Source organism: Phoca vitulina, unplaced genomic scaffold (assembly GCF_004348235.1).
Source record: "Phoca vitulina isolate PV1807 unplaced genomic scaffold, GSC_HSeal_1.0 scaffold4, whole genome shotgun sequence".
NCBI lineage: Eukaryota > Metazoa > Chordata > Mammalia > Carnivora > Phocidae > Phoca > Phoca vitulina.
In genome coordinates this window covers 58710776-58737538 of record NW_022589707.1, presented here as the reverse complement: position 1 = coordinate 58737538, position 26763 = coordinate 58710776, and the positions used below count along the sequence as shown (strand labels likewise).

The 26763-nt window shown below is 40.1% G+C and overlaps 1 protein-coding gene across 1 annotated transcript in view; it reads right to left on the bottom strand.

The window, feature by feature from the left end:
* Nucleotides 1-12695: 12695 nt before the first annotated feature.
* The window catches only part of COL28A1 (collagen type XXVIII alpha 1 chain), a 157833-nt gene continuing 143765 nt past the window's right edge, over nucleotides 12696-26763 (bottom strand). The window contains exons 34-36 of the mRNA XM_032401237.1: nucleotides 16083-16284; nucleotides 13954-14126; nucleotides 12696-12827 (exon numbers count right to left, since the gene is read on the bottom strand). Coding sequence (XP_032257128.1) covers nucleotides 13954-14126; nucleotides 16083-16284 — 375 coding nt within the window. The 3' untranslated portion in view covers nucleotides 12696-12827. The remainder of the gene's footprint in view (nucleotides 12828-13953; nucleotides 14127-16082; nucleotides 16285-26763) is intronic.

Here is a 26763-nt window from a genome sequence, read left to right as displayed (position 1 = left end):
TTTGCTTCTCTCTCAGTCTGATTTGTATTTCATGAGCCATCTACCATTCTCTTTCTACATCTTTGCTCCATTGTCCTTCTAGTTCATTGGCCTAGCAAAATCTCAACCCTGGATGAATTTAATAGTCTGCCGCATGCATGCCAGCACCTAGGCACCTTAATGTGGTTGGAGAGAATCACAACACCATGCTAACTGGTGAAACTTCAAAGCCATGGTCTCAGTCTCAACTAGATCTATTACCCTAGTTTCCCTTTTATATCTATAGACATGCAAGCTTTCCACCTCTCCTCTCACTCTTGACAAATTATTTTGCGTCCTTCTTCTCATTTGAAAGGAGCCACCAGACAATAATTCACTCAACTTTCTACCACCAAATCAATACATTGCTCTATCTGCACCCATTTTTTCCACTTTCCTACATGTTGCAATGGAACTGGTATCTCTGGCTAATGCTTCCACTTTTACTGTAGATCATATGGTCTCTATGTACCTCAGAAACTTCCTACTTTCAATTATCTCTTCTCTTTCATATATTAGACCTCTCCCTCTATATAGTGCTTTCCCAACATCATTTAAATGTAATCAAGTCTGTTCCATTTAAAACAAAACAAATATAAGAACCAGCCTTCATCCCATGTGATAGACTGATTGCCAAAAATGGCCCTAATTCTTTACCCCTACCAGTGGGCTTTGCAATGGAACTTTGCAGCTCCTCCTATCAAGAGGTAGATCTCTTTCCCTTTATCTTGAATCTTGGCTGATTTTGTGACTCACTTTGGATAGTCAGATGTGGCAGAATGGAGTGCCAATTCATGACTAGGCCCCAAGAGACCTTGCAGGCTCGTGTTCTGTCTTAGAACCCTGCCATTACCATGTGAGCTAGCATGCTGAGTGATGAAACATGGTCCAGGCACATCCCCCACCCAGATAACAGAAAACCAACTTTCTAAACTGTGAATTAAGACCATTCTAGATCAGCCAGCCCTTAGCTGACCCCAGATGCATGAGTGGATCTAGCCAGGCCCAGCTCAGAAGAACCATCCAACTCACCCATAGACATAGGAGTGATAATAAATCCTTGTTTTAAGATACTGAGTTTTAGGGCTGTTTGTTACAAAGCAGTAGCTAACTGATATAGCCTATATCCCTTTTCAGCTACCATCTAGTCTTTTTCCTCTGAGTTCCCACCTAACTACATTTTCTGCCTTGCTTCTTTCCCATTCTCTCCTTTAAGCACCTAAGTCTTACTTCAACCCTAACATTCACTCTTGTAAGGGTATTTTTGCCAAGATGTCCATGACTGTTCTGTTGTTAAATGTATTGGACACTTGATGTAAATCTTACCAAACTTTGTAAAGGCAGTTATCACCAGTGCTTCTCCTGCTTTGGCTTTTGTGCTTAGACACCTCACTTGTGACTCTCAGGACTCTCCTTCTGGGTATCCTCAGCAGGCTTCTCTTTGATTTCCAATGCTCAAACATTGCTGTTACCTGAGAAGTGTGTCCTAGGGTTCTCCTCTTCCCACTTTATAATCCTTCCTGAAGATCTCATGCACTCATTTTCTTTCATAGAACTATTACTTCTTTTATAATTTTATTTCTATTAAAAATTTAAAAAGTACACTGTTTAATAACCACATGAGAATCACCCTGCTATTTTGCTTACCAAATTTAACTACATTATAGGTGGTTAAGTGGCACATATTAATATAAGAAAACTGAATTTTTCTTGGCTTGTTGAAATTAGGTACATTTTTAATCTTGCAGATTGTTTCTATCATATCTATATGGACAGATACTTTCGGCATTTTGAAAATGTTGTAACAATGTCTTCTGACCCCCATTGTTTTTGTGGAGAAGTTAGTTATTAATCATACTGTTGTTCTGTATGTAATGTGACATTTTTCTCTTGTTGCTTTCAAGATTTTCCTTCCATTTTTGGCTTTCATCAGTTTGACTCAGTTGTGGCTGAGTGTGTTTTTCTTTGTATTTATCCCACTAGGGATCCATTAGCTCTGTAACTTAATTTTTTTGTGTGTGCCTAATTTGAGATTACCACTTTATCTTCAAATATAGAATATTTTCATCACCCTTAAATCTCCTTCACATCCCTTTACAGTAATTATCCCCTTCCTATTAAATTCTCTATCTCATGTGGTCCAGATATTAAAATATTGTCCCTTTCATTCTCAGAATCTACCAAAGCTAAGGTTTAAGACATTCTGAAATAAGTGTTACATGGCAAAACCAGCTCCAGTGTTTTACTAACATTTCTAATTTCTGCTTACATTTTAGCTTTGGTATCCCTCAATATCTCATTAGCAGTTTGATGCTTTTAAGAAGTTTCTTCTACTCTTTTCAACAATTTCATGGTTTCCAACAAGCAGATTTGTCCAACTAAAGTAGTCCTGACTATTACCAGGAATAAAATTCTCTCATTTTAAATAGTTCAAATGTTTTTTGATTTTTAAAAAAAGAAAACATATTTACTAAGGAACTCTCCCAGAAAGACATGGATTCTTTCTAAAATGATGAGAATCTAGAGAATAAAAAAGCCCTGCCTGTCAAAGGCTGTACAATGTTGTTTGAATTGGAAAAAAAAAAAAACCCAAAGATTTCCCACTATGGAAGTGGAAACTAAAGAAAGCATGCAGAAAGTACCGGAAACCTACTCAAGGCTTTTAATGTGCTCATGACTATTTTATATTTTATGCCTCAGGAAATCAAACTATATCCATCAATATCCTGTAGTAATTAATTTGGGAGGCTTTTCTCAAAATAAAATAATGGAAAATTCATTTATTTTGGAAACTCACTTAAGCTTTATGTAAAACAGAATGACCAGAGGAAGGGTAGGATTTGTACTGGGAAAGATTTTCAAGGGGAATATTCATTAATTTGAAACTAACAGTTCTAGGAAAGTGCAGATAACAAATATATCATGGAAAAACTTTCCACCTCTTCATGCCAAAACTCCACTTAAAAATCATTTGCCGGAGCCTTTTGATATTGGAAATATAAATATTATCTATAGAGTTGAGCTTCAGAGCTTCATTATCTTAAAATATTTAAAATTGTTTTCCTTTATCAAACGAACCAGATAAATCTGTTGGAAATGTTTTTAGCAGAGATGAATTAAGATACTTGTCTCCTGATTTCCACTTCTTACACCATGTTGCTTTTCCCACAATGATGGATATTTATTAAAATGAATTGTAATAGTCACACTAACAGACAAGCATGTACACGGCTTTCAGTTAGAATTTGGCCACACTGGCCAGTGGAAGGAAATGACCACTCTCCTTCTTGTCCCTTGTGTAGAGCCCCATTTAAAATGCCTGTTTATAGTCTCCTTTGGAATGACCCATGTCCCTCTGTCAGTAAGAAAATTATTTCTTTTTCAGGTGGGTGGGGTTAATAAGTGCGGGTTTCTAAATGCCCAGAACATAGATCTTTCCTCTTCTAATGTCTATTCTAAGAAAAATGGCTGCTCTTCATTTTTTATTGCTATATTTCTATAAACAGTCTTTGTCTCTAAGTGGCTCCAAGAAAGGTAGTACCGCAACCTCTGACCTCCTTAGTCCCTCTTTCTTCCTTTTAGTTCCTTCTTATGCTAGCATTTCTGTGACATCTCCCAGCCCAAACCACTGTAGAAATCCAAGTCCACTGCCCCAGGCTACGGTTAGTTACCATTTTCCTTGTGCCATTAGTAGATGCCACTAGGGCAATATCATTTGGGGGTCAAACAAAAGGGGACCATTTTTCTGAGAAGTTGAGGAAGGCTTCATCAGAGATACAATGTTTAAACTAAGTCTTACTGAATATGTAGGAGTCTGCCATGCAGAGAAGAGATAGAGAAAACAGTAGCTGTGAAGGCACAAAGGCAAAAATACCAAAAGCAAACCCTACCTAGTCTGCTTGAGATTATTCAGCAGAATGGCTGGGGCAGAAGGTGGGGAGGGAATGATGGAACAGCATGAAAGCTGGACTGTGAAAGGAATTTAAGCCTTATAATTATAAAGTTGGACCTCATCATGTAGGTAATGGGGAGTAGTGCTTTGAAAATAATCTGATTTGTATCTTAGAATATTTCTGATGATTCTATGAAGAATTAATTGACATGGCCATGAAAAAGAAAGTAAGGAGAACGCTTAAAGATAATAGAAGTTAGCACGTAAAGAAGGGGGTAGATTTGAGAGAAATTTCTGAGGTCTGATTGGGAGGACTCAACAATTTATGGAATGTGAAAGGAAGGTACGAATTGAAAATAAATGCACAAGATTGGTGACATGGGAATGCCATTAACAGAGATGGAGACAACAGGAGTAAAGCTGGGGTTCAGAAGGACTTGGAGTTATCACTGGAACTATGCCAGGTCATCTATGGGTTAAGTAGTATACATGGAGCTTAAGATCTCTACCCTCCTCTCAAACCCCCGGCTCCTCCCCTTAAGAATAAGGGATGTGTGAGGTGCCTGGATGGCCCAATCAGTTAAGCATCCCAACTCTTGGTTTTGGCTCAGGTCAAATCTTGAGGTTTTCCAGTCTGGCTGGTGTGAGTGACAGGCACTGTTCCTGGCCCAGCATTAGCATCTGGCACTGCTACCTCAGATCCTTCAGCTGGTTTGGTTTCCAGGTTTAGGTAGCTTCCTCCTATGCATTCAGTCATCAGTACCTAGCTGAATACTCAAAGGGAACCGTCCACATATTTCGCAAGTTCTCACTCTGTGAACTTCTCTCCTTCCAGCCTTCTGTCCTCATCCTCCGAATTCTAGTCACCTTGGTCTTCCTGGACTCAGCTCATTCACTCAGCCAGAGGAGTCTGCCAGTTTCTGCCTTTGTTTGCCCTCTTTCCACTGTGGCTTGGAAATGCTCTCAGAGCAGTAGGCTGGGGCAATCGCAGGGCTCACTTCATTTTCTTTCCTGCCTGTGGGGACCACTGCTCTTCCTTGACTGATTTATGGTGTTTTGCAAACTCTTATTTCCTATATTTTGTCTGGTTTTGTTTGTTGCAGGAATAAGGATAAATCTGGTCACTGTTACTTCATCTTGGTTGGAAGCAAAATTGCCCCCCTCCCCTTCTTCCAAGAAGCTGCAAGAGTAGACATGTCAGAGCCTCTTTCTACAAGGCAAGAGGTCCAGCCGTCTCCTACAGATTCACTTTTCTCACTCATGTCAGACAAGTCAGGAGCTATAGCCTTCCATACACAGCGAGGACAAGCCTGGGAGCAGGAATTTGCATTTGTCCACTGTTACTGTTGTAACAAACAGTCCAAAATCTAAGTAGCTGATGACAGCAAACATTTATTTCTTGCTTACATGACGTGAAGGCTGCAGTTGGCTCCAGCTCTGCTGGGCTCAGCTAGCTTTGCTTGGTCCAGCTGGGCTTGTCTGGACTCATTTCAGCTCTATACATCTTGTTATTCCAGAACCCAAGGTGAATACATGATATTTCCTTGGTGAGGGTCCAGAGCAAGAGACCCAAGGCCAAAGCATGCAACACATTTAAAGCTTTTGTTAGTTAAGCCCAAAGTTAAATGTATGGGAAAGTACACCCTACCCACAGGAGCATGGCAATGACAGAGACAGAAAGAATAATTATGAACAATTATAATCTTCCATAGCATTGAAGACGTACTGTCTCTTACTGTAATTACCAAGTGTTCTAGCACAATGTACCTCTTTCATAGTACTGAGTACATCATAGTATTTCACAGATTAGTTTCAATTTGGCATTTATGTGACTCTTTTCTCTCTCCTCTCCAGGAAAATAAGCTTCATAAATGCAGAGATGGTTCCTGGTGCATATTAAATAGCTGTTGAGTGAATGAATGAATGAATGAATGTCTTTCTCTGCTTACTTCCCCCAAACATTAAAAAATATGCTAGACAGCATTTGGTTAGAAACTGTTTAGGATGAACTAACCTAGGACCTGATGCCACATGGTCCAGCCATACTTGGCAGAGAGCTCCACCCTGGCACCTGGCTCAAGTATAGAAAATGATGTAAAGCTTTGCTTTCCTTTGCTATTGTTCTCTGTACATATTCTTGTGGGCATGGGGCACTGCAGTTGGGAGCAGCACTCTCCCCAAAATGAAAGAGAAATACAGATTAAAACAAAAGTGAGATTCCAGTTTGAGCCATCAGATGAGCAAAAATCAAATAATGGATAGCACTCAATGACGGTGGGGAGGTGAAAAAGCAGGCACACTCGTATGTTGGAGGAATGTAAATGGGCACAGTCTTGAAGGAGGGCACTTTGACATACTTATCAAAAGTACATTCTCTCTGTCCTTACACGTTTCCTTACAATTTTGCTCTATGACTCTATTCTATAGATATACTCATACAAAGACTAATACTGTATACGAGGATATTCAATGAAGTTTTGGTCATAATAACAAAAGCTTTGGAATGTTTAAAGGCCCAGCAAAGATGGATTGATTAAATAAAATGAGCAGCTGTGAAGCTCTTGAAACTAAAGTAGCTCTTTATCCACTGATATGGGATGAATTCCATAATGCTAAGTGAAGAAGAGAGAGAGGGAGGCAGTCAGGGAGGCAGTGAAGAAGGGGACACTCCAAAGGGAAATAAATGGTGTCCTCAAAATGCAGCAAATGTTTGAGTGTAACTGAATTGAAAAACATGTATAAGGACCTAGAGGGAAATAAGCCAGCAATGTAAACAGCAGAAAGGTCCTGAAGGCCCTCGAATACTATGCTGGAAGGTTTGCTCTGGGTCTTAAAGAAGATGGAGAGCCCCTAAGGCATTTGAGGGAGGAGAATGAGTGGGTCAGACTTCCTGGGACTCCACAGCACTGCGCGGACAAAGACCAGAGGTGAGGGATAGGATGGAGGCCAATGTGGAAGTAACAACAGACTCATGGTGGAGAGAGCAAGAAAGAAGATGGACCACATGCACTGACAATTGGATCTGGGGGGTAAGGGAGGAAAGAGCTGGGATGTTTCTCAGAGGCCAGACAAGGTCACTGACTGCATGATTGCAACATTCACAGAGACACGGAGCAGGACTCCTGGTTTGTGGTGCAGGTGGAGGGCCCTATGAAGCAAATTTAATAGACTTGGCCTCTAACTTTCTATATGGGAACAAGTTCGAGTAACATTCTAACATTGGAATAGGCACAATTTTAGTCCATTTTACCATATTTGTCACTATTTTTCTAATAGCAAAGTATGTCATATACCTCAGGAAAAGTCTGTACAAATTTCAATATTTATTTCTTGGAAGACTAGAACTGAGACAACAACATAAAGGCAGGCGTTGTTGGGTTTTTTGTTTTTTTCCCATTGGAGATGTGTTTTAAACAACTGAAAACAAGTTTGAGCGGAGATTTATTCAGAGTAGAATCAATTTGAGAAAAATCCCAACCAAGTCACAGATACTGGCAAAACCATAGCATTCTTCATTAAAATGCAGGAGAGAAAAAACAGCCAAGTGATAAATTTAAGGTAGCACCAGCTAATATGCTAAGGAGCAAATAACTGGAAAATTCCATCAGTTCTTAAAAATGAGGTCAAGAAACTGTGAGCATGGAGTTTAAGGGCAAATTTGAAGGATGGTGAAAATAATAGCCTCTGTCTGGCCTATTGCAGAGAGATAAAGGAAAAGAAGTCTTCAATTTTTCTGTCTTTGCAATCTATAGTCCTGTTTGCTATTTAGAATTCCTATGATGTAATTCTTGTTTCTTTTTGCTTCCAAGGTAGAAGGAAATTTTCCCATGTCTTCTTTTGACATGGTAGTCATCTTAGGTTTATCATATTCCACAGCAATATAATATTTAGAATGAGGATGTGCTAGGAGTGCCTGGGTGGCTTAGGATTCTCTCTCCCTTCCCCCCCCCCCAGTAAATAAAAATAAAAGGAGAATTAGAGAAAAATGATATGTCAATGAGTAAAAACTATCACTCTCTCATCCACTTAGAGGAGATTCAGGACCGCCTCCCATGATTAGCAAAACAAAGGGAAAAGTCAGAGAGAGGATCAAAGAGGCTAATTTAAAGATCTGAGAATTCTGGGGAAAAAATGATGATTTATGTTTTCATGTTAAGCTAGTTAGCAAGCCAATAGGGATGGAGATAATATAGGACATTCTGTTTCTCCACTCTCAAATGAAAAATGGATAGGCTATGTACGTGTATCTAAAAAAGTCTTCATTTTAAATTAAGACATTAAGAATTTTTAGCATTTTATTAAGAACTAATGCTGTTCAATAATTTTAACAATGAAAAAAACTCTACCAAAATGTTAAAATATCTTAGATCATTTCTGTCATTTTCATTTAGTTGAAACCTCAACTTTGCTAACTGCAAAAAATGCCCTAATCCGGTTTTTGAAGACTGGTGATTTGAGTCTCAATGTTTATCCTAAAACATCAAAAAGTAAACAACACAATGAGAGAAATATATTCACATGTAACCAATAATGAATTTTCACATCTCTAATAAATCAAAAAGAATAAAAAGGAAAAAAATAGGAAAATGATAGAGATTGGTAATTCAAAGAAGATGGCCAATAAACATGAAGAGATGCTCAGCTTTATTTAAAGATTTTATTTATTTATTTGAGAGAGAAGAGGGGAGGGGGAGAGGGAGGGGGCAAAAGGGGAGGAGCAGAGGGGGAGGGAGAGGGACAAGCAGACTTGACACTGAGCCAGGAGCTAATGAGGGGCTGGACCCTGAGATCATGTCCCAAACTGAAACCGAGAGTCGGGCGCTTAACTGACTGAGCCACCCAGGCACCCCGAGATGCTCAGCTTTATTAATGGTCAGAGAAACACATGCTAAGCAGGCCGGGGATGAGACTTGGCACCCACAGGTGATTCTGCTCAGCAATCCTGGCTGAGAACAGTGAGGGGACATCTGAATTATGCCAATTTTGGGAGAAAATCTATCTGACTTGAGATTTTATTTTATTTTATTTATTTATTTATTTTTAAGATTTTATTTATTTATTTGAGAGACAGAGAATGAGAGACAGAGAGCATGAGAGGGAGGAGGGTCAGAGGGAGAAGCAGACTCCCCGCTGAGCAGGGAGCCCGATGCGGGACTCGATCCTGGAACTCCAGGATCATGACCTGAGCCGAAGGCAGTCGCTTAACCAACTGAGCCACCCAGGTGCCCCTGACTTGAGATTTTAGATGTTCAATTATTTATGCCTTTTCTCTCTGCATATCTATAATTCAATGTCTTTTGGGGAATGACAATGAAAAGATGGATTAATGCTTTTGGTGTCTAAGACTTTTCCCCCTCCTTGTACCTTTTAGTAAAATGTCACTAAAATAAGACATATTTTAGAATATTGTGTGTGTATGTGATCATCAAAACAAGAATAGTCCCAAATCATATTTCACACACATATTTATGGCATTTGGTTTTTTTTTAAATATTGGATTGATTTGATTTCTAAAAGCATTCATTATATTTTATCATTTTACATAAATTAATCTTTGAAAAATTCTTCATTTAAACTGAAGTCACACCAGCCTCTGAAATTTAGGAAATTTGAAACCCTGCTTTAATCAGGTTCTTAGAATTGCCAAGGATCCTTAGAGTCTTCTAGTCCTATGTCTCCTCAATTGCTTATATCCTTTAGACAAATACCCTAAGTCCCTGGGCAGTCCTGGGGTGAACATTTCTGGTAGGACAATTATCTCCTTCTGAGGCAGCCCATTCTTTAGATAACACTGGCTCCCACTGATGCAACTTGACCTGGATGTCTTCTGTGGCTTCCATCCTAATGACTCCTACTCTGACCTTGTGGAGCCTTTCAGAATGGTTGTGCTATTATTTTAAAATAGTCGATACGTCTTTTTTCATTCTGGCTGCTTTCCGTAGCTTGCCCTACTTCCATGCCTCTTTTATCATTCTATCCTCTAATTCTGAGCATGTCCTCGAGCTTGGGACGATGGAGAGAGGTGAAAGCTAGCACGTCCCCATATTCTCTCTCTCTTTTTTTTTTAGAGAGAACATGTGTCCAGGGGTTGGGGAGCAGAGAGAGAGGATGAGAGAATCTTTAAGGTGTGGAACCTGACTCAGAGCATGACCCTGAGATCATGACCTAAGCTGAAATCAAGAGTCAGGACATTTAACCAACTGAGACACCCAAGCACCCCTCTAATTCTCCTTTTAAACTAGTGTGATGTTTTTTGATCCTTTTTCTCCCAAGTAGTTAATTATTTCCGTAATGACTTTTATAAAGTGAATTCTAATATTTTTTTCAAATGTATTGAGTTTTTAACTATGTACCAGGAACTGGGGACACAGAGATAAACAAGGCCTGCCTTGCTCCTAAGCTCAGAAAGCTGGTAGGGGATATAGGTGCTATGGTCCATGGAATAATGACCCCAACTGTGCCTTTTCCCTGATTCCCAGGACCTGTGAATATTACCCTATATAAAAAAAGGGACTTTGTAGATGTGGTTAAGGTTAAGGACCTTGAAAAGGGACTTTGTAGATGTGGTTAAGGTTAAGGACCTTGAGAAGGGGAAAAAAATCTTGGGTCATCCAGGTGGAACTAGTCTAATCACATGAGTCCTTAAAAGCAGAGAAACTTTCCCAGCTGTACTTAGAGAGTCTTCTCTACTGCTACTGCTGGCTTCGAAAACAGAGGAAGGGGCCACTAGCCAAGGATTATGGGTAGCCTCTAGAAATTGGAAAAGGTAAGGAAACAGATTCTTCCCTAGATCCTCCAGAAGAAACACAGCCCCACTGACACCATGATTTTTAGCCCAGTGAGACCCACATTGGGCTTCTAACTTACAGAACTATAGGATAATATATTTGTGATGCTTATACAGCCATATTTGTGGTGATTTGTTAGAGCAGCAAAAGCAAATTAATGCAGGTGCTCTCACTAAGTGCAAGGCAGTTCAGACTGCGGTCAGCGTAGAATGGAGGTGTAAGCAAGGGCTTTGGGCACTCAGTGCTGAGCATAGCCCAACTGAGAAAGAGTGCAAAGGAGACCTGCAAGCTGTCCTTGAAGTATTAGGAGTCGGTCAGTCATGGAAGGAGAGAAAGACATTTCAGATAATGGGATAAACACCCAAGTCAACATTACAACATGTTTGCGTATCAGTTTTCTATCTGGGTGAATTTGTGAAGAACTTGGAAAAGGAACATAAATACTTCTGCTTCTGGCAAAATAGCAGGCTGGATATTCCGAAGAGTCTTTCTACTTTCCAACACCCATATGGTGACTAATACATGCCTTTTAATGAATTGCTGAGCTTCCAGGAAATATGAAAATACCCGAAGCCCTCCATCCTACAACAAATAAATATGATAATGACCATCCATGTAGCTCAGACCACTTTCATGCTGAGGACAGCTAAAAAAGATGAAGAAAAAACAACCACCTAGAAATTACCACAGTGCTAATAAGATCATAAGAAATTACCATGCATGCAGATGGAAATCCAGCAACATACACCTAGTACCCAGAGCAGTTTCTTCTGTCCTGGGGGAGTTCCCTACCTAGAAAGGGGGCTTAAGAGGCTGGGCAGCAGAAACAAGAAAAAAAAGTGCTAGCCCCAGGAGAAAAGATGGGTAAATTTGACTGCATTAAAATTGAGAACTTCTGCTCATTTAAGAAAAAAAAGAAAAGTAAGGTAAAAAGACAAACCCCAAAGATACAAGGACACAAATAATAAAGAATTCAATTTCAGAAATCTATAAGGAACTCCAGAAATTCAATAGGAAAAAGACAAACAATCCAAAGGAAAATCTTCTCCAAATATCAACAGACATTTCACAGAAGCCTCAGCACAGATAGTAGACAAATATGTCACCAGAGAAAGTCAGTTTAAAATAAGATACGATTTTCACCTACTATTAGCAAAATGAAGAAGTCTGACAATATTAAGTGTTGACAAGAATATCAAACAATGGAAACTCTTATACACAACTGGTGGGACTTTGTAATGAATTGGTTCAAACAGTCTGGGAAAAAAATTGGTATAATATTACTAGTTTTGAATGTTTATATGGCCCGCAACCCTACAATTCCACCTTAGGGTATATATCCTGGAAAAACACTGGTACACATGCTCCCAAAAGTGCTTAAGAGTGTTCATAGCAGCCCTGATGGACCAGGGGGAGAAAATTAAATAGAAACAATTTAATCATAGACAAGGCAATGGTTAAATATGTTGTGATATATTCACACAAATATGATACAACTTTGAAAGTAAATTGACATGTATGAATTATAATGTAATGACACACCAAGTTGCAAAGAATTACATGTTATGAAACAAATTTTCTAAAGTTCAAAAAAAGCTAAATAATAAGTTATTTAGGAATACATTTAGATATGGTAGAACATATGGATTAATTATAACATTGATAATAGCAAGTTGCAGAAGATGAGAATACAACTCCATTTTTATAAAGCTCTAAAATAAGCAAGGCTATGTATTGTGTAAAGCTACATAGACATATATGTGATTTTACATGTAAGATTACATATAAAAACCCAATAGCAAAGTGAAATGGTAAACACAAAATCCAAGATAGGTTATCCCTGGCAGGAAACAGGGGGCTGGGATTGGAGAAGTCCACACAGGAAACTTCAACAGAATTGATTGTGTTTGATGAACTGTCAATATGATATGTTCACTTGTGTCTATCTTATCATCATGTCTGGTAACTTACAGGTATATTGCATATATTCTTTTGTGGTACCAAATATTACCTAATAAAATTTTAATTAAACCATACAAAATTGTTTTTGTTCAGATGGTTGTTCCTCCAGCTCCCTCTTCCTTGAGTGCCCTGTTTTATGCTGCCAAACTTGAATGAGGGTCATAGGCCTGAAAGAAGAAAAAAGTGTGTTGAAGTTGATATATACAAATGCTGTCTGAGCACAGTTCAGAACTAATCATCTTCCCAGGCTGGATGTCACAAAATTATCATAAAGTGACAGAGCCAATTCTCTATTACTCTGTTGGATTGTATTTCAATACGGTGGCTCGTTTTTCAGTGGAAGTCTTGTCTTTAAAATACCCTGTTCAAGAGTGGATGTGGGCTTCAAGGAGTAACTATCAAGTGCCTTCTCATTCTGCCCCCTAAAATTGAAAGTCTCACTTACATATTTTAAAGGAAGGGTGGAAAGAAGTCATTTGTTTAAATTATGAGTTTTGTCTTAAATATAGAGTTTAAACACAGAACAAAGCCTTTGTTACCAAACATGTTGGAGTGGGGAGTGGCAATTGTTAGTAAATTTGAGTTAAGTAATTTTCGTTCAGATTGGTTTCTCAATCACTTTCAGAGCTAGCAAGGCAAAAATCTAACTACCCTCAGCACCTCACTCCTATTCCGATGCCCCTCATCTCCCAGAATCACCATCTTTCTGGGTTTCCCCCAAGTAGGATGTCTTTCTTATCTCGCCACCTGCTATGCACAGACATGCTCCCCTCCACCATCCCTTCTAATTCCCAAACTCAAATCCTTCCCTACCATCTCCCTTCTGCTACAGGCAGGGCTGTAAGGGGGTTGGGGACTGAGGCCAGTGAGAGGGACTGGGGGCTGGGGCGCGGGGAGCTTGGGACAGGACAGGAGTTTAATCCAACATAATGCGTAGAATAAGAACTAATGCCAATCAGAACCACACTGCAGGCTGTGATGTAGCTGCAGCCCATGCTTTGAGGTTACATATCCCTGACTCAGACCCCGAGTTATGCCACTTTTTAGTTGGGTAACTGTTCAGGAGTCCCTGAACTTCTCAGAGCCTCCGCTTCTTCGCCGATAACAATAGTTAATACCTACATCCTAGGGTGGTTATAAGGATTCAACTATGTTTATAAATTATAAGTACTCAGTATATACTCAAATATGGTGTTTTATTTGTATTGGGTGAGTATGTTGAAATTATAGAGGTTCTTTCTAGGTTTGCTGATAGAGATGCAGCCTTGACTCATTAGGGGCTGATTCACTTACTTATCCTTGAACGCAGGTTTCTTGACATTCGTGTTCACTGTTGAATCTATTTCCTGAGCCGTTACAGCCGCTGAACCAAAAGCGGGCACAGGAATTGACCTGTTTGTCATAATACCATCGAACCACGTAGTCGCCACAGTTTCCTGGCTTTAGGTCTTCCAAGCATCTAGGATCTAGAGTGAGAAAAGGATAATGTGTTATTATAGGTTTTACTTTCCCTGAAAAGATGAAAAGTGTGAGCTTTATGAAGTTTATTCTCCACACACCCTAACACGCCAACTACAAAAATTTGGTTCCAAGTTAAACAAGGGTTCCCTAATACCTAAAATACCGCCTCCACCACCTGCAACTCCATCATTAGATATGCCTTTGAAAACATAAAAGTTTTTGATCTTCACGAAACCTTATTAAAAGGGCTTATTTCCCTGAAAGCATAGCACTGTGAGCCTTCATTGGCTAATACCCTTGTGGGGATTAGTTGACAAGAGAAAAATAGGACTTCGTCATTTACTTTGGACTTGATTTAAAATCAGATTAACATTTGGAATAAAGATGATCTCAGCCTTCTGTACACAATTCTTCCCAGTGTTCCTAGAAAGTGCCACTGTGCTCACATGTAATTGTGCCTACTAAAAAAGGAAAATCCTTTTAAGTTACCAAAAAATAAATAAATAAAATAAAATGAAGGGCTCTCTTTATATCACAATTTTCTTTTAAAAAGAGCAGTTCCTGCAGCGCCTGAGTGACTCAGTCGGTTAAGGGTCGGATCTTGGTTTCGGCTCAGGTCCTAATCTCAGGGTCGTGAGATGGAGCCCCATTGTGGGGCTCTGCGCTCAGCAGGGAGCCTGCTTAAGATTCTCTCTTCTCCCTCTCCCTTTGCCCCTCTCCCCACTCTCTCTCTCTCTAAATAAAAAAAAAAAAATCTTTAAAAAGAGCAGTTCTTGCAGGACAATGAAAACATGAGCTTTTAATGTCCATTTACGAATAAATTTTAGAAACACTTCCACTGTAAAGAAAAAAAAAGACAAAGGAGAACTACCATAATAAAGCCACTCATTTAGTCCCTTTTTATTTCGTGGTTCTCCTTAGTGCCTTGATTAGTATTCCTTACCTGAAGAAGTGATTCCAAGGTGAGAAAAGCCACAACAACCAAATAGGTACTTGCTGCCTGAGGCTTGTGTTCTGCGAGACAGTTTATATGCCATAGCTTCATTTCTCAAATGAAACAAGCCTTCTCTCCATCTCCCAGAATCATTTCCCCAGATAGGGAGCATGTCTCGATTCCTTTTTTCCTGAAACTAACCTCCAAGTCTACCTCTCCTCTGAAGACTCCTTAGACCAACTGGAAAGGAGTAGTAGACTTTCACTATCTCCACTCTTAAAAACAATCACTAAATATTGTATATTGTGTAACTTGTCAAGCCAATCTCAGAGCTTCTTTTTGGCAAGGATCTTGTCTCTCTGGCATGTCCTTCAGAAACTCTGTATATAATGATTGATTTCTGTAGATAGTAACTCCATAGAAAATATGTTGATGAGGAGGAATCTAGATTCTCGCTTTTTTCTCTACAACCTAGGGGTCAAAAATTCAAATGTCTACATGTGTCAAGGTCACATATAAGACAATAGGGAGTGGTAGGGGCTATGGGAAAATGAGAACACAGTCTTCTCTAAAGGCATTTACATTTTAAAAGACAATAAACATTATAAGAACCTTAAAATTTTTTATGGACCAAATTTGTTCTATAGCCAGTTTTCTAATTTGACATATAATAAAATGAAAAGTGTCTTTGTCCTCCTTGTTTAGGGTCAAAACATGTTCTTTCTTTCTTTGTTTTTTTTTAAGATTTTATATTTATTTATTTGACAGAGAGAGACACAGCGAGAGAGGGAACACAAGCAGAGGGGGGAGTGGGAGAGGGAGAAGCAGGCTCCCAGCTGAGCAGGGGGCCCAATGCGGGGCTCGATCCCAGGACCCCGGGACCACGACCTGAGCCAAAGGCAGGCGCTTAATGACTGAGCCACCCAGGCGCCCCCAAAACATGTTCTTTCTGAATGAGATTTTAGAGCCCACCCTTTCTGTGCCTTGACATTTTAGACGCAGCAGCTGATTGGCAGGTGTCTCTTACCTTCGTGCACCAGCTTTTCTGGCTGTACGTCCAAAACAGGACTTGGAATTCTGGTTTCCAGACCCTCTGCCCCACCCTCAGGGTGGCCAAGCAATGGCCCCTCCGTGGTAGCAGCCTCAGGTGAAGGACTGGTGGTCAGGCGGTCAACCCAGGTAGGCTCTGGAGGCTCATTCTCTTTGTCCTGGGCTCCAGTGACACTGACCTACACAAAAAATTCACATTTTTGTTTCTGGTGATATCAAGTCAGAAAAGCTAGTTTACTTTGGAAAACATTTAAGGAAAAATTCAGCATTGCTTCTTCTCCCCAACTCTCCAATATTATTTCAATCAAAGCTCAGGAAATGATGCCCCTCTTCTATGTCATGCATCCCCAAGTACCTAAGTTATGGACTTTCCCACTGCCGGGCATGCATGCTTTTGTGCTGGGCCTTCCAGAAAGATCCACATGCGGGGCAGGAAAGGTGTGAGCTTAGGAGGAGTTAATCTTCATTCTTTTCATAGTCACTGGCTTGAGGAGGGGTAATAACCACTAGTTTCTTTGAACTTTTTTTAAAATAGCCTTTTCTTCTCCGTTTCTTAACACTAGAGAAATTAACAATATATTCTAAAATAATCTACAACAAACTCTCAGTCGATTTTGAGATTGGGAATGGGGGTGGCAGAGGACAATAAGACAGCTGAAATAAAAATAGTAGCAATCACTTTTCATCTCATCCTATTATCTGGACCCCAGCAAATGCCAATGGTGCAGGATGCTTAGCTTCTAAGAAGTTCTAGAAATGTTTGTTAGCTAATGAACAAAGGGATATAATTTCAAAAGCAAGTTTTCTGGACTCAACTTTCCATGTTTTATCTAAATTTATGATATGTAATGAGACAAGGAAAAAAAGGTATTTTGCTTCAAAAAAAAAAAAAAAAAGCCATGTCAGTTATTCTTTTTTTTTTTTTTTTTAAAGATTTTTTATTTATTTATCTGAGAGAGAGAATGGGAGACAGAGAGCATGAGAGGGGGAGGATCAGAGGGAGAAGCAGACTCCCCGCTGAGCAGGGAGTCTGATGCGGGACTCGATCCCGGGACTCCAGGATCATGACCTGAGCCGAAGGCAGTTGCCCAACCAACTGTGCCACTCAGGCGCCCCTTTGTCAGTTATTCTTGATTACCATTGCCAGAAGCAAAGTCAATCTTTTATGGGACCAATTAAGTTCTTTTACTTTTTTTTCCCTTGGATCCCAGCTACAGGGAATTGAATCCATCATTTATCTTGGTTTTGGCACAGGATGGTCATTTATCCTTTCAAGGCCCTCTTTTTTTTTTTTTTCTTTTTGTTTATTTATTTAAACAGGCAAATCTGTGAGCTAAGTCAAGTCATTTTTGATGCCTTCTTACTTGTAGTCCCTATCATCCTGTGACCAGAGCCAACTGTCATCATTAGCTGCTCTCTGCTGTCTTAGCTCTTCTATTTTTGATTCTGTACACACACACACACACACACACACACGGGGAATAGCTAATCAATTCTGTTCCTTATGTGTGTATATTTTTACAATGATTAAAGGACTACCAGTTAAAGTAAACATTTTCATTGGGACGAGTCTGGTCATCAGCCTGATAGAAAAGGCACTCAATTCAAATACAGTCATGACTTTTCACTAGCCCCAAAACTAAACTTTTGGGACAAATGGAGGTAAAACTGTGGGCCACTTGGCATTCGTCTTTCTTTGAGAATGATCTTGTGTGTACGTACATTGATTTGAATGGGAGCTTCTGTTATCATCATTGAACTAAAGAAGTTTAAGGCTAAAGGAAAATTTTGTGAGTACTTCATTTCCTATAGGGGAATCTAAAGGTCCAAATGATTAAAGAAAGAACTTCCCCCAAATCATTGGCAAGCTAGTGGTAAAATTTGAGAAATGCCTGTTTTAAGAAAGAAATACTGTTTTTTGGTTTTGCTTTGTTTGCACATATTTTGTTAAGGAAAAAATAAGTTAAAAGCCTGACCAAAGAGTAGTTTATCAAACATAAAAAAGCCAACAGCTATTGGGCTACGCTTCAGATATCCTATCTGTCAGATAAGAAAATTCCTTTGAAGAAGTGCACCGGACAGCAGTTTTCTTCAAGGAATTAACTTGGCCTTTAAATAATTACCTTGTTCAAGCCTTAAGGCCTCATAAGTTATTCTTGATCTCTTGTAAGTTTAGGAGTGTGTGTTTCTCAATCACCACATCATTTGAGAATTTTTTTTAAGATTTATTTATTTATTTATTTGACAGAGAGAGAGAACATAAGCAGGCAGAGTAGCAGCGAGGGGGAGAAGCAGGCTCCCCACTGAGCAAGGAGCCCGATGAGGGGCTCGATCCCAGGACTCTGGGATCATGACCCGAGCCGAAGGCATCCGCCCAACCAACTGAGCCACCCACGTGCCCCTCATTTGAGAATTCTGACTACTACTGCTACCTCAGGTTCTAGAAGAAGTGAAAATAATTTTTTTTCATAAATGAGAATAATTTTATCTTTTGGTTCCATGAGATCTCAGATTATTTAAACAAATGCATAATTACCATGGTTTGCCATTTTTATAATTTTGTTACGAAAACATTCATTGAAGGGAATTTAGAAAATCTGGACAAGCAACAAGAAGAAAATAAAAATCACAAGGGATCCCACCTCCCAGAAATAATCATTGTTGATATTCAGGTGTACTTTTACCTCAATTTGTTTTCCTATGTGCATTTTTTTAAACGAAAAATATGCTGTAGTGTTGGGTTTTTATGTTTTTTAAAATTTAATATATTACGGTTCCATATATTTTACTCTGGCCATAAAATACCATTTAATTACATAACTATATTTAAATATATAACAACAATACCCTTTTTTAAACATGTATTTGCTTTTTTTTCCTGCTGGAAACCACGTGGCTGATCCCTGGATTAAGGAACACACATATTCTTGGGACTCCTGGGTGGCTCAGTCAGTTAAGCATCTGCCTTCAGCTCAGGTCACGCTCCCAGGGTCCTGGGATCAAGTCCTGCATCGGGCTCCCTGCTCAGCAGGGAGTCTGCTTCCCCCTCTGCCTGCCACTTCCCCCGCTCATGCTCTCTCTCTCTCTGACAAATAAATAAATAAAATCTAAAAAAGAAAAAGGAACACACACATTCGAGGCTTCTGAGACGAAGTCTTCTCCAGAAAAGTCTTAAAATTTCCACTCTCACCGGTGAGTGTCTTTTCTTAAAGGATCGCCATTTACTAGCTATTATGATTGGAAAAAGGGATAATTACTAGTTTGATAGGTGAGAAATTCTTCAACTGCTGTCCACAGCCCAACCACCACCTGTCTCCTACACACATGAACAGCCTCGCCTGTCACTCCGCCCGGCACACCAAGCTACGACCTTTCATCCCTTCCTCTTCGTTCAGCCTCAGGCCCTTAAAGTCAGCTGTCCCACCAGGGCCCAGGAAAAGTTGGTCCCCAGCAGCAAGACCTTGCCCAGTAACCGAGTCAGTCCTAATGCTCCCCTTCCAGTCAGTGCAGAGCACCTCCTAATGCTCCTCTTCTTGGCCCTGATCATAGAGAAGTTAGCCTTTACTCCGACACTATTTTCTATCATTTCCAATTTCACACGTGTAACTATCACCTCCCTGATAAGAGAAGCTAAACCACCTGGTGATGAGTATTAAAGAGGGCACGTTCTGCATGGAGCATGGAGCACTGGGTATTATACGCAAATAATGAATCATGGAACACTACATCAAAAACTAACGATGTAATGTATGGTGATTAACCATTAACCATTTAATAATAAAGAAATAAAGATAATATTTATAAATAAAGATAATTTAAAGAAATAAAAATAAATTTAAAAAAAGAGAAGCTAAACCATGCCATGTTTTCTTCATTTTCATCTCTTGCCTCCCCCCCCCACCTTTTTTCTTTCCTTTTTGTCTTCTTTTTAAAAATCTTTATAGTGGGGCGCCTGGGTGGCTCAGTCGTTAAGCGTCTGCCTTCGGCTCAGGTCATGATCCCAGGGTCCTGGGATCGAGCCCCGCATCAGGCTCCCTGCTCGGTGGGAAGCCTGCTTCTCCCTCTCCCACTCCCCCTGCTTGTGTTCCCTCTCTTGCTGTGTCTCTCTCTGTCAAATAAATAAATAAAATCTTTAAAAAAAATAAAAAATAAATAAAAAAATAAAAATCTTTATAGCATAGAACAGCAAATAGTAGCCACTGGATAAATTCAGAATGTGTTAGAGGGAGAGAGAAAGAGAGAGGGGACTTTGGATTAATTATTCCACTCCTTTAGGTTTTATGTCATCGATTTAAAATAAAAGATTAGACCCTGACATGACTTCTATCTCTAAAAGTGGGATTTAAGCAGCCCCAAACTTGACTGGCAGAATGCACACCACATTCATGACAGTCACTGCCTCTGGAGAGAGGAGGAGGAGGATCAGACTGAAGGACACACAAGGAAGGACTTGAACTGTATCCGAGCAAGAGTGCGTGAACAAATGGGAACACTAGTCAGGTGGCGGTCACTCAGATGTTTGTTACATGTATTCTCTGATCTTTTTATAAATCTTAAACCTGAAAACAAAAGGCTGCTGAGAACTGTTAGGGACATCTGAAGTGTGGGCCGTGTGCCTCCCATGATCACCTGCAGCTGTCCTAGAGGGTGGATGACAGGATTTTATTCTGGTTGAAACCTCTCTTCCATTTAGTATAATGCCTTCCATTCTGGCCACGCCCAGTAAATGTTTCTGACTGTTCTTTCTAATCACATATCTTTATAAAAAGGAAGAAGAGTCTAGCAATATTTCTTATTTTGCAAATGAGGGAACAGAAACCGCAAGAAATAGGTGATTCACCCAACGTCAGGCAGCTATCAAATTTCATTTCTAAGATGTCATTCACTGTGAGATACACTATAAATTTTTTTTTTTTTTTAAGATTTTATTTATTTATTTGAGAGAGAGAATGAGAGACAGCACAAGAGGGAAGAGGGTCAGAGGGAGAAGCAGACTCCCTGCTGAGCAGGGAGCCCGATGTGGGACTCAATCCCGGGACTCCAGGATCATGACCCGAGCCAAAGGCAGTCGCTTAACCAACTGAGCCACCCAGGCGCCCACACTATAAATTTTTAAGATCTTCTTAAAAAGACCACAACACACTAAATGGATGCATCCCAATCTCTGAAATAATAAAATAAAAAATATTAAACTGGGGGCACATGGGTGGCTCAGGCAGGTAAGCATCCGACTCTCGATTTTGGCTCAGGTCATGATCTCAGGGTCATGAGATGAAGCCCCACATCCAGCTCTTTGCTGAGCGTGGAGCCTACTTAGGATTTTCTCTCTCCCTTTCCTTCTGCTCCTCTCCCACCCCTTAAAATATATATATATTTCAGAGCCAAGAAAATAAAGTATTTAGCTTCAGGACTGAGAATACAAGCCAAGTTTCCCGACTTCTAGGTCCAGAATATTTCTTCTAGATCAACCCGCAATGTGTTTTTTTTTTTTTTTTCTCCTTCATAAGATAGAAGTATCTTATATTCTAAGGGTAATAAATCTATTATTAGCAATATGTGATACTTATACAGCAACTTCACTAAGCAATACTAATATTAGTTGTTATGCAGGGTTTTATCAAGAATTTGAGGGTTTTTTGACCACCACAATGAGAGAGTATTAATTTTATTTTATAAACAAATAAACTATAATATTGATCAATATAACCGTATCTGTATATGTGGCTTAGTTGAGGCCACTTACAAATGATTAGGTCTGATTGCAGGAAGTCAACTTAGTTTTCCTGTCAGTGGAGAACCTAAACTAACAGTAGTCTCAGTCCCAAGTTTTTTTTTTTTTTGAAAGTTTGAAAAGTCCATGTGTTTTACAAGCCTTGATTATGGCTTTGAATAGGATATTTCATTTAATAATGAGTATAGTATGACTGGGCAACTTATAGAATTTTACTTTAATAGGACATTAGGAGAAAATATATGTGTACTCAAATGTTTTTGTTATATTTCCTAATGTACCATCATGGAAGCTTAATACCTAGTTAAAATACATGCCATTGTATTATACACAGGTTTTTTAAAGGTAATTCAGCCAAAATGGAATTATATATAGGAGAAATAATTCAATGATGTTATTTTTAAGAGTAAAAAAATAAATGAAATGATGCTATCAACAAGTAAAGAATAAACTGGAAAGGATGTAGAAAAGCGAGATAGGACAAGAATTTTGAGACCATATTAATATAGACAGGGAATGATCAGATCTCAATCCCAGACAGTAGAGGGATGGGTGAGGAGAAAAGAGTTGATGGCATGGATAGAGAGATGATTATAACAGACCAAAGAAGACAATACCAACAATTGTGAAATATAAAGTAAGAATAGAGCTACAGACGCAGTCCAGGTTTCTTGCCCGGTGCCTGGCTGGTTGGTGGGACTATACCCCTACAGAAGACAATCTGGAGGATTGCATTGTGAACATATTCCATGTTGAATGCCTGCGAAACACCGAGAATAAGATCTTCACAATCAAAAATGTGAATCTGGGGCCCAGGAGAAAGGTCTGGACGGGGGAGGCAGATTGGAGAGTTGTTAACATAAGAAAGAGAAGAAGGCTAAGAATCAATCTTAGAAAAGTGAAGAGTTTAATATTTAAGGAGTAAACAGAGAAAGTGAAACCCCAAAAACCATTGAGAAAGAATGCTAAGGCGGTTGGGAGGGGAACAAGGAGAAAGAGGACTCTCAAAACCAAAGAAAGGAGTGGCATGGGGTTCTATGCAAAAGAGAAAATAAGAGGATGGCAATAAGGATGTGGCAATTAGGGCGTTGTTGGTCATTTTTCCAGCAGAGTTTCAGTGGCATATTGGAGGCAGTGGCCTGACGTCAGAGGTTTTCCCAAGTGAACAGAAGTGAGGAAGTTGAGAGGGAGGGAAGGAGAGTGAAAGGGTTTGTGTGTGTGTGTGTGTGTGTGTGTGTGTTTGACAAAGAGGCAGAGACAGCAGAGACTGGCCTATGGGATAATTTTATTATAAAAAGATAGAGATAGGATAGTAAGGAAGAGGGACATGAACTAAGAGAGAGTTTGAGGATTTTTTTTAGATGGGAGAGTCTGAAGCCTATTTACTAGCTATAGGGAAGGAGTCAGAAATATTGGCAGGAAAGGAAATAATGGCACTACAGTGAAGCAAGGTCCAAGTTTTGGAAGAGGCAGAAGGGAATGGGCCTCAGAGCAGAGGTGGGAGATGAAAAGGTATCACATCAGAATTGAGGATAGAGCCTAAGGTCATGTTTTAGGATGAAGGGACACAAGGGACACATCCAATTCCAGTATGAAGTCAGAACCTGCCCAGGGCTCTAGTTTTTAAAAAATTGCCAGGGGAGCCCATTTCAGAAGTGGCCTTCTCTAGACGGATCTCGGGGTGAAGTAAGAATGAATAAATATTGCAGGGAAAGGAGGGTGAGACATGGGAGAGCCAGCAAGAGTGACAATGAGATGGAGACCTTGGAGCAGCTGTGTGATAATGATAGGAGGGGAGAAATGAGGCAGGTGGCATGGGGACCAGGGACAAGGTCACACTAAATGAGAAGGTGGACAAAGAGAGGGTGGGACAGCCAGCAGTCAGCCTGCTGTATTCGTTTCCTGACATTTACATCAATAAGGTGTACATTTCCTCCGTGGAAATGAGGGGCCGGCATCCTAGCATTGGACTACATGTCCCGGGGATAACAAAGGCAAGGAGAAGACTCACAACTTACCACTTCCTCCACTCCATGTCTCCACCTGGTGCAGAGCTACCCACAGGGACCCTTCCCATGCTAGCTTGACTCTGCCCTTCACTGGCTTGTTGTGGAATCACTCTGCCTAGAAATCCCACAGCCTCCTTTCCACCAAGAGGAATATATCTCTGCTGCCAGTTATCTAAGTTATTTGCAATCAGGGAACAAATTTTCATAATACAAAAAGAAGCTTTATGGATACGGTAGACAGGGCCTCTTTCTTTTCTACTCTTTCAACTGGAAAAAAACCCCTAGAATATTGTTACAAGAAACCAGTTCCAGTGAATAAGCCACCTGTGTGCTGACATGACTTTATTAATGTATTTAGAATGACAAAATGTTATTTCATGCAGGAAATTAATATGCTTATTTGCTTAATGGACCATTACTGGATATAACCAGTTAGTCTGACTAAGTGATGTTTACTTGATTTTATTGCCCCACTCCCATTTATATCTTGGAAATCTTAACCTAACTGGCTAAACCCAGAAAGAATAAAGGAACGTGAGTGCCAACATTATTAGTCCCATAAAAGGTAAGGATTTTTTTTAAACAGTATAATTGATGCCTTTCATTGAAGAAAAATTGTAGGTTTCTTTTTTAGCCTAACATTTGGTATAGCATTCATTTTGTCACTAAGTATTTATTGAGCATCTACTGTGTGAAAGATGAAGCATATTTTTAAGTCATGAGTGGGACACAAAACTTAATCAGACACAGATCATGTTCTCAAGGAATTTAAATCCATTAGGAGAGTTGAGGTATATACATAAATTATTAACAATGTAAAATGTAACACATTCCAAAGCAAGTATAAATGATCCTGTGATTTCAGGAGAGGAACAGAGTAGAATGGATGTGCATGTTTAGCTTCCCAAGACTGGCCCGAAAGAGCAACAGAGCAGGGGGTTACCGAGGAGTTATGAATTTACTAGAACCTGGGAAATCCGTCTGCTCTCTGCATTTCCCAACACACCTGTGCACAGATGTTGAGTGTACCTCAAGTTCATTCCATAATAAGATAAAATGCTTAATATGTAAGTCTTTCTTGGAGGTGGAAACCCTTTGACTTAGATTTCACACAAAAGTATAAATGACTAGATTTTTCTCTAAGAACAGATTTCAATAGAAAGAAGAGAAAGAAGGAAGGTAGCATTAGATGCTGTAAGGAGTGATAGAGGCAACAGAGAAAGGAAAGGGAGACACAGTAAGGGAAATAGGACTTCTGAGATGGTTTGTTTTGTAGTATTGCCTAGGGCAGGCTTGGGGAAAATCTGAGAATTGAAAAGTTTGGACAGATTCACTTTACAAGTTTGGATACTGTATATATACTTTTAGAAAAAGGGTGGGTATATAAGTATGCTTTCATATACATATGACAGAGATAACTGTGAATATCAATGCATATATGTTTGTTCAGACTAAAGCCTGTCAGGAACACTCATTGTTTAAAATTCAGTCTTGCCTTGGTGCTTCTGCAAAGAGAGCCAGGGTGAGTAGGTCTAGAGATGAGGACCTTCCAGGAAGCTCGAGTCCATTGCATGCTTTGCTATCTCAGGGGCACCCGATGAGACCTAGCTGGGGCTCAGTTTCCTTCTATATGGCTCTTGGTGTTCGAAATCCAAACTATTTTGGACGTACTTTTCTTACGCCCTCCCCCCCATAGCTCCTAGAATGCTCCATCATTCATAATCTGTTCACATCGCTCGTCTCTCAGCGCCTTCTCGCTTCCTGTGCCATGATACCAGAGACAATGCTGTTCCTCGTTCCATGTCCTAAGTGCCTTGGAGGTCCCTCAGGCACCTCTGCTTGACCTGGTGCAAAGCAAGCTCAGTATTTTCCTTCAAAACCCCCCACCCTGCCTCCTCTAGTCTCCATCTCAGCAGACAGTGTTTCAGTTCACTCCAAATCCGAGTTAGAAACCCAGCTGGCTAATCTTAGGCTAACCCTAAACTTCAAACATCCAGTCACTAAATCCTGTTCATTCTACCCCGGAAATGGCTTCCGGTCCACGCCTGCTTTCATTCTGACCGCCCAGACTATTGCAAAACTTCACAGCTCAGCCCCAGTCTCCAGTTGTCCTCCTATTTATCCTTTGTACCACAACAGGGTTATTCCTCCCACAAACCAAACATGACCATATGACCCTTGCTTTACAAACTCCTCTGCTTCCTCCTCGCTGCATGGCCTACACACGAAGTTCAAGCTCCTTCACTTGACCCATGAAGCATGTGACTGTCTGTCCAGCTGTAGCGTTCCCCGTCCTGCTACACATACCTTAGGCTCCAACCAGACTGAACTTTTCCCAATGTCTTGAAATGCCGTGCCTTGTGGAATCCCCCTTTGCCCACACGTTCCCTCTGCTGGAAATACCTTTCCCCTTACTCTTGTCATGACAAACTCCTACTTATTTTTAAAACGTAGCTCATTGCCACCTCTCCTGTAAAGCCTTCCTTGACTCTGAAATTAACTGCAACATCTCTTGTGCTTCATCCACAGCTGTTAAAGTTCTTAATTCTTGTATGCATCCATCTTCCTGAGAGGCCATGGACTTGCCCTGGACAGGAACTCTGTCATAACAGCCACTCCCTAGTACGGCAGTAAATGATCAGTACATAGTATGGAATGCACTGATTATAGGGAGAGCTCAGAGTTTAAGTGCCACTTGCTAGATGAAACCTGAGTTTGCTCTTGTCTAGGGAATCTTCAGGAAGGGACGGATTGAGTAGGAGAGGGACAGAGTGATAAGTCACACAGGCAGGCAAGGCCCCAGGAGCACTCCATGCTCTGGAGGAGATAAACTGTGTACTCTACTGTCTGTAATTTACTTTTAAATGCTCAGTGAAGACCAGGATCAGCAAACCCCATGGGCCAAATGCAAGCTTTCA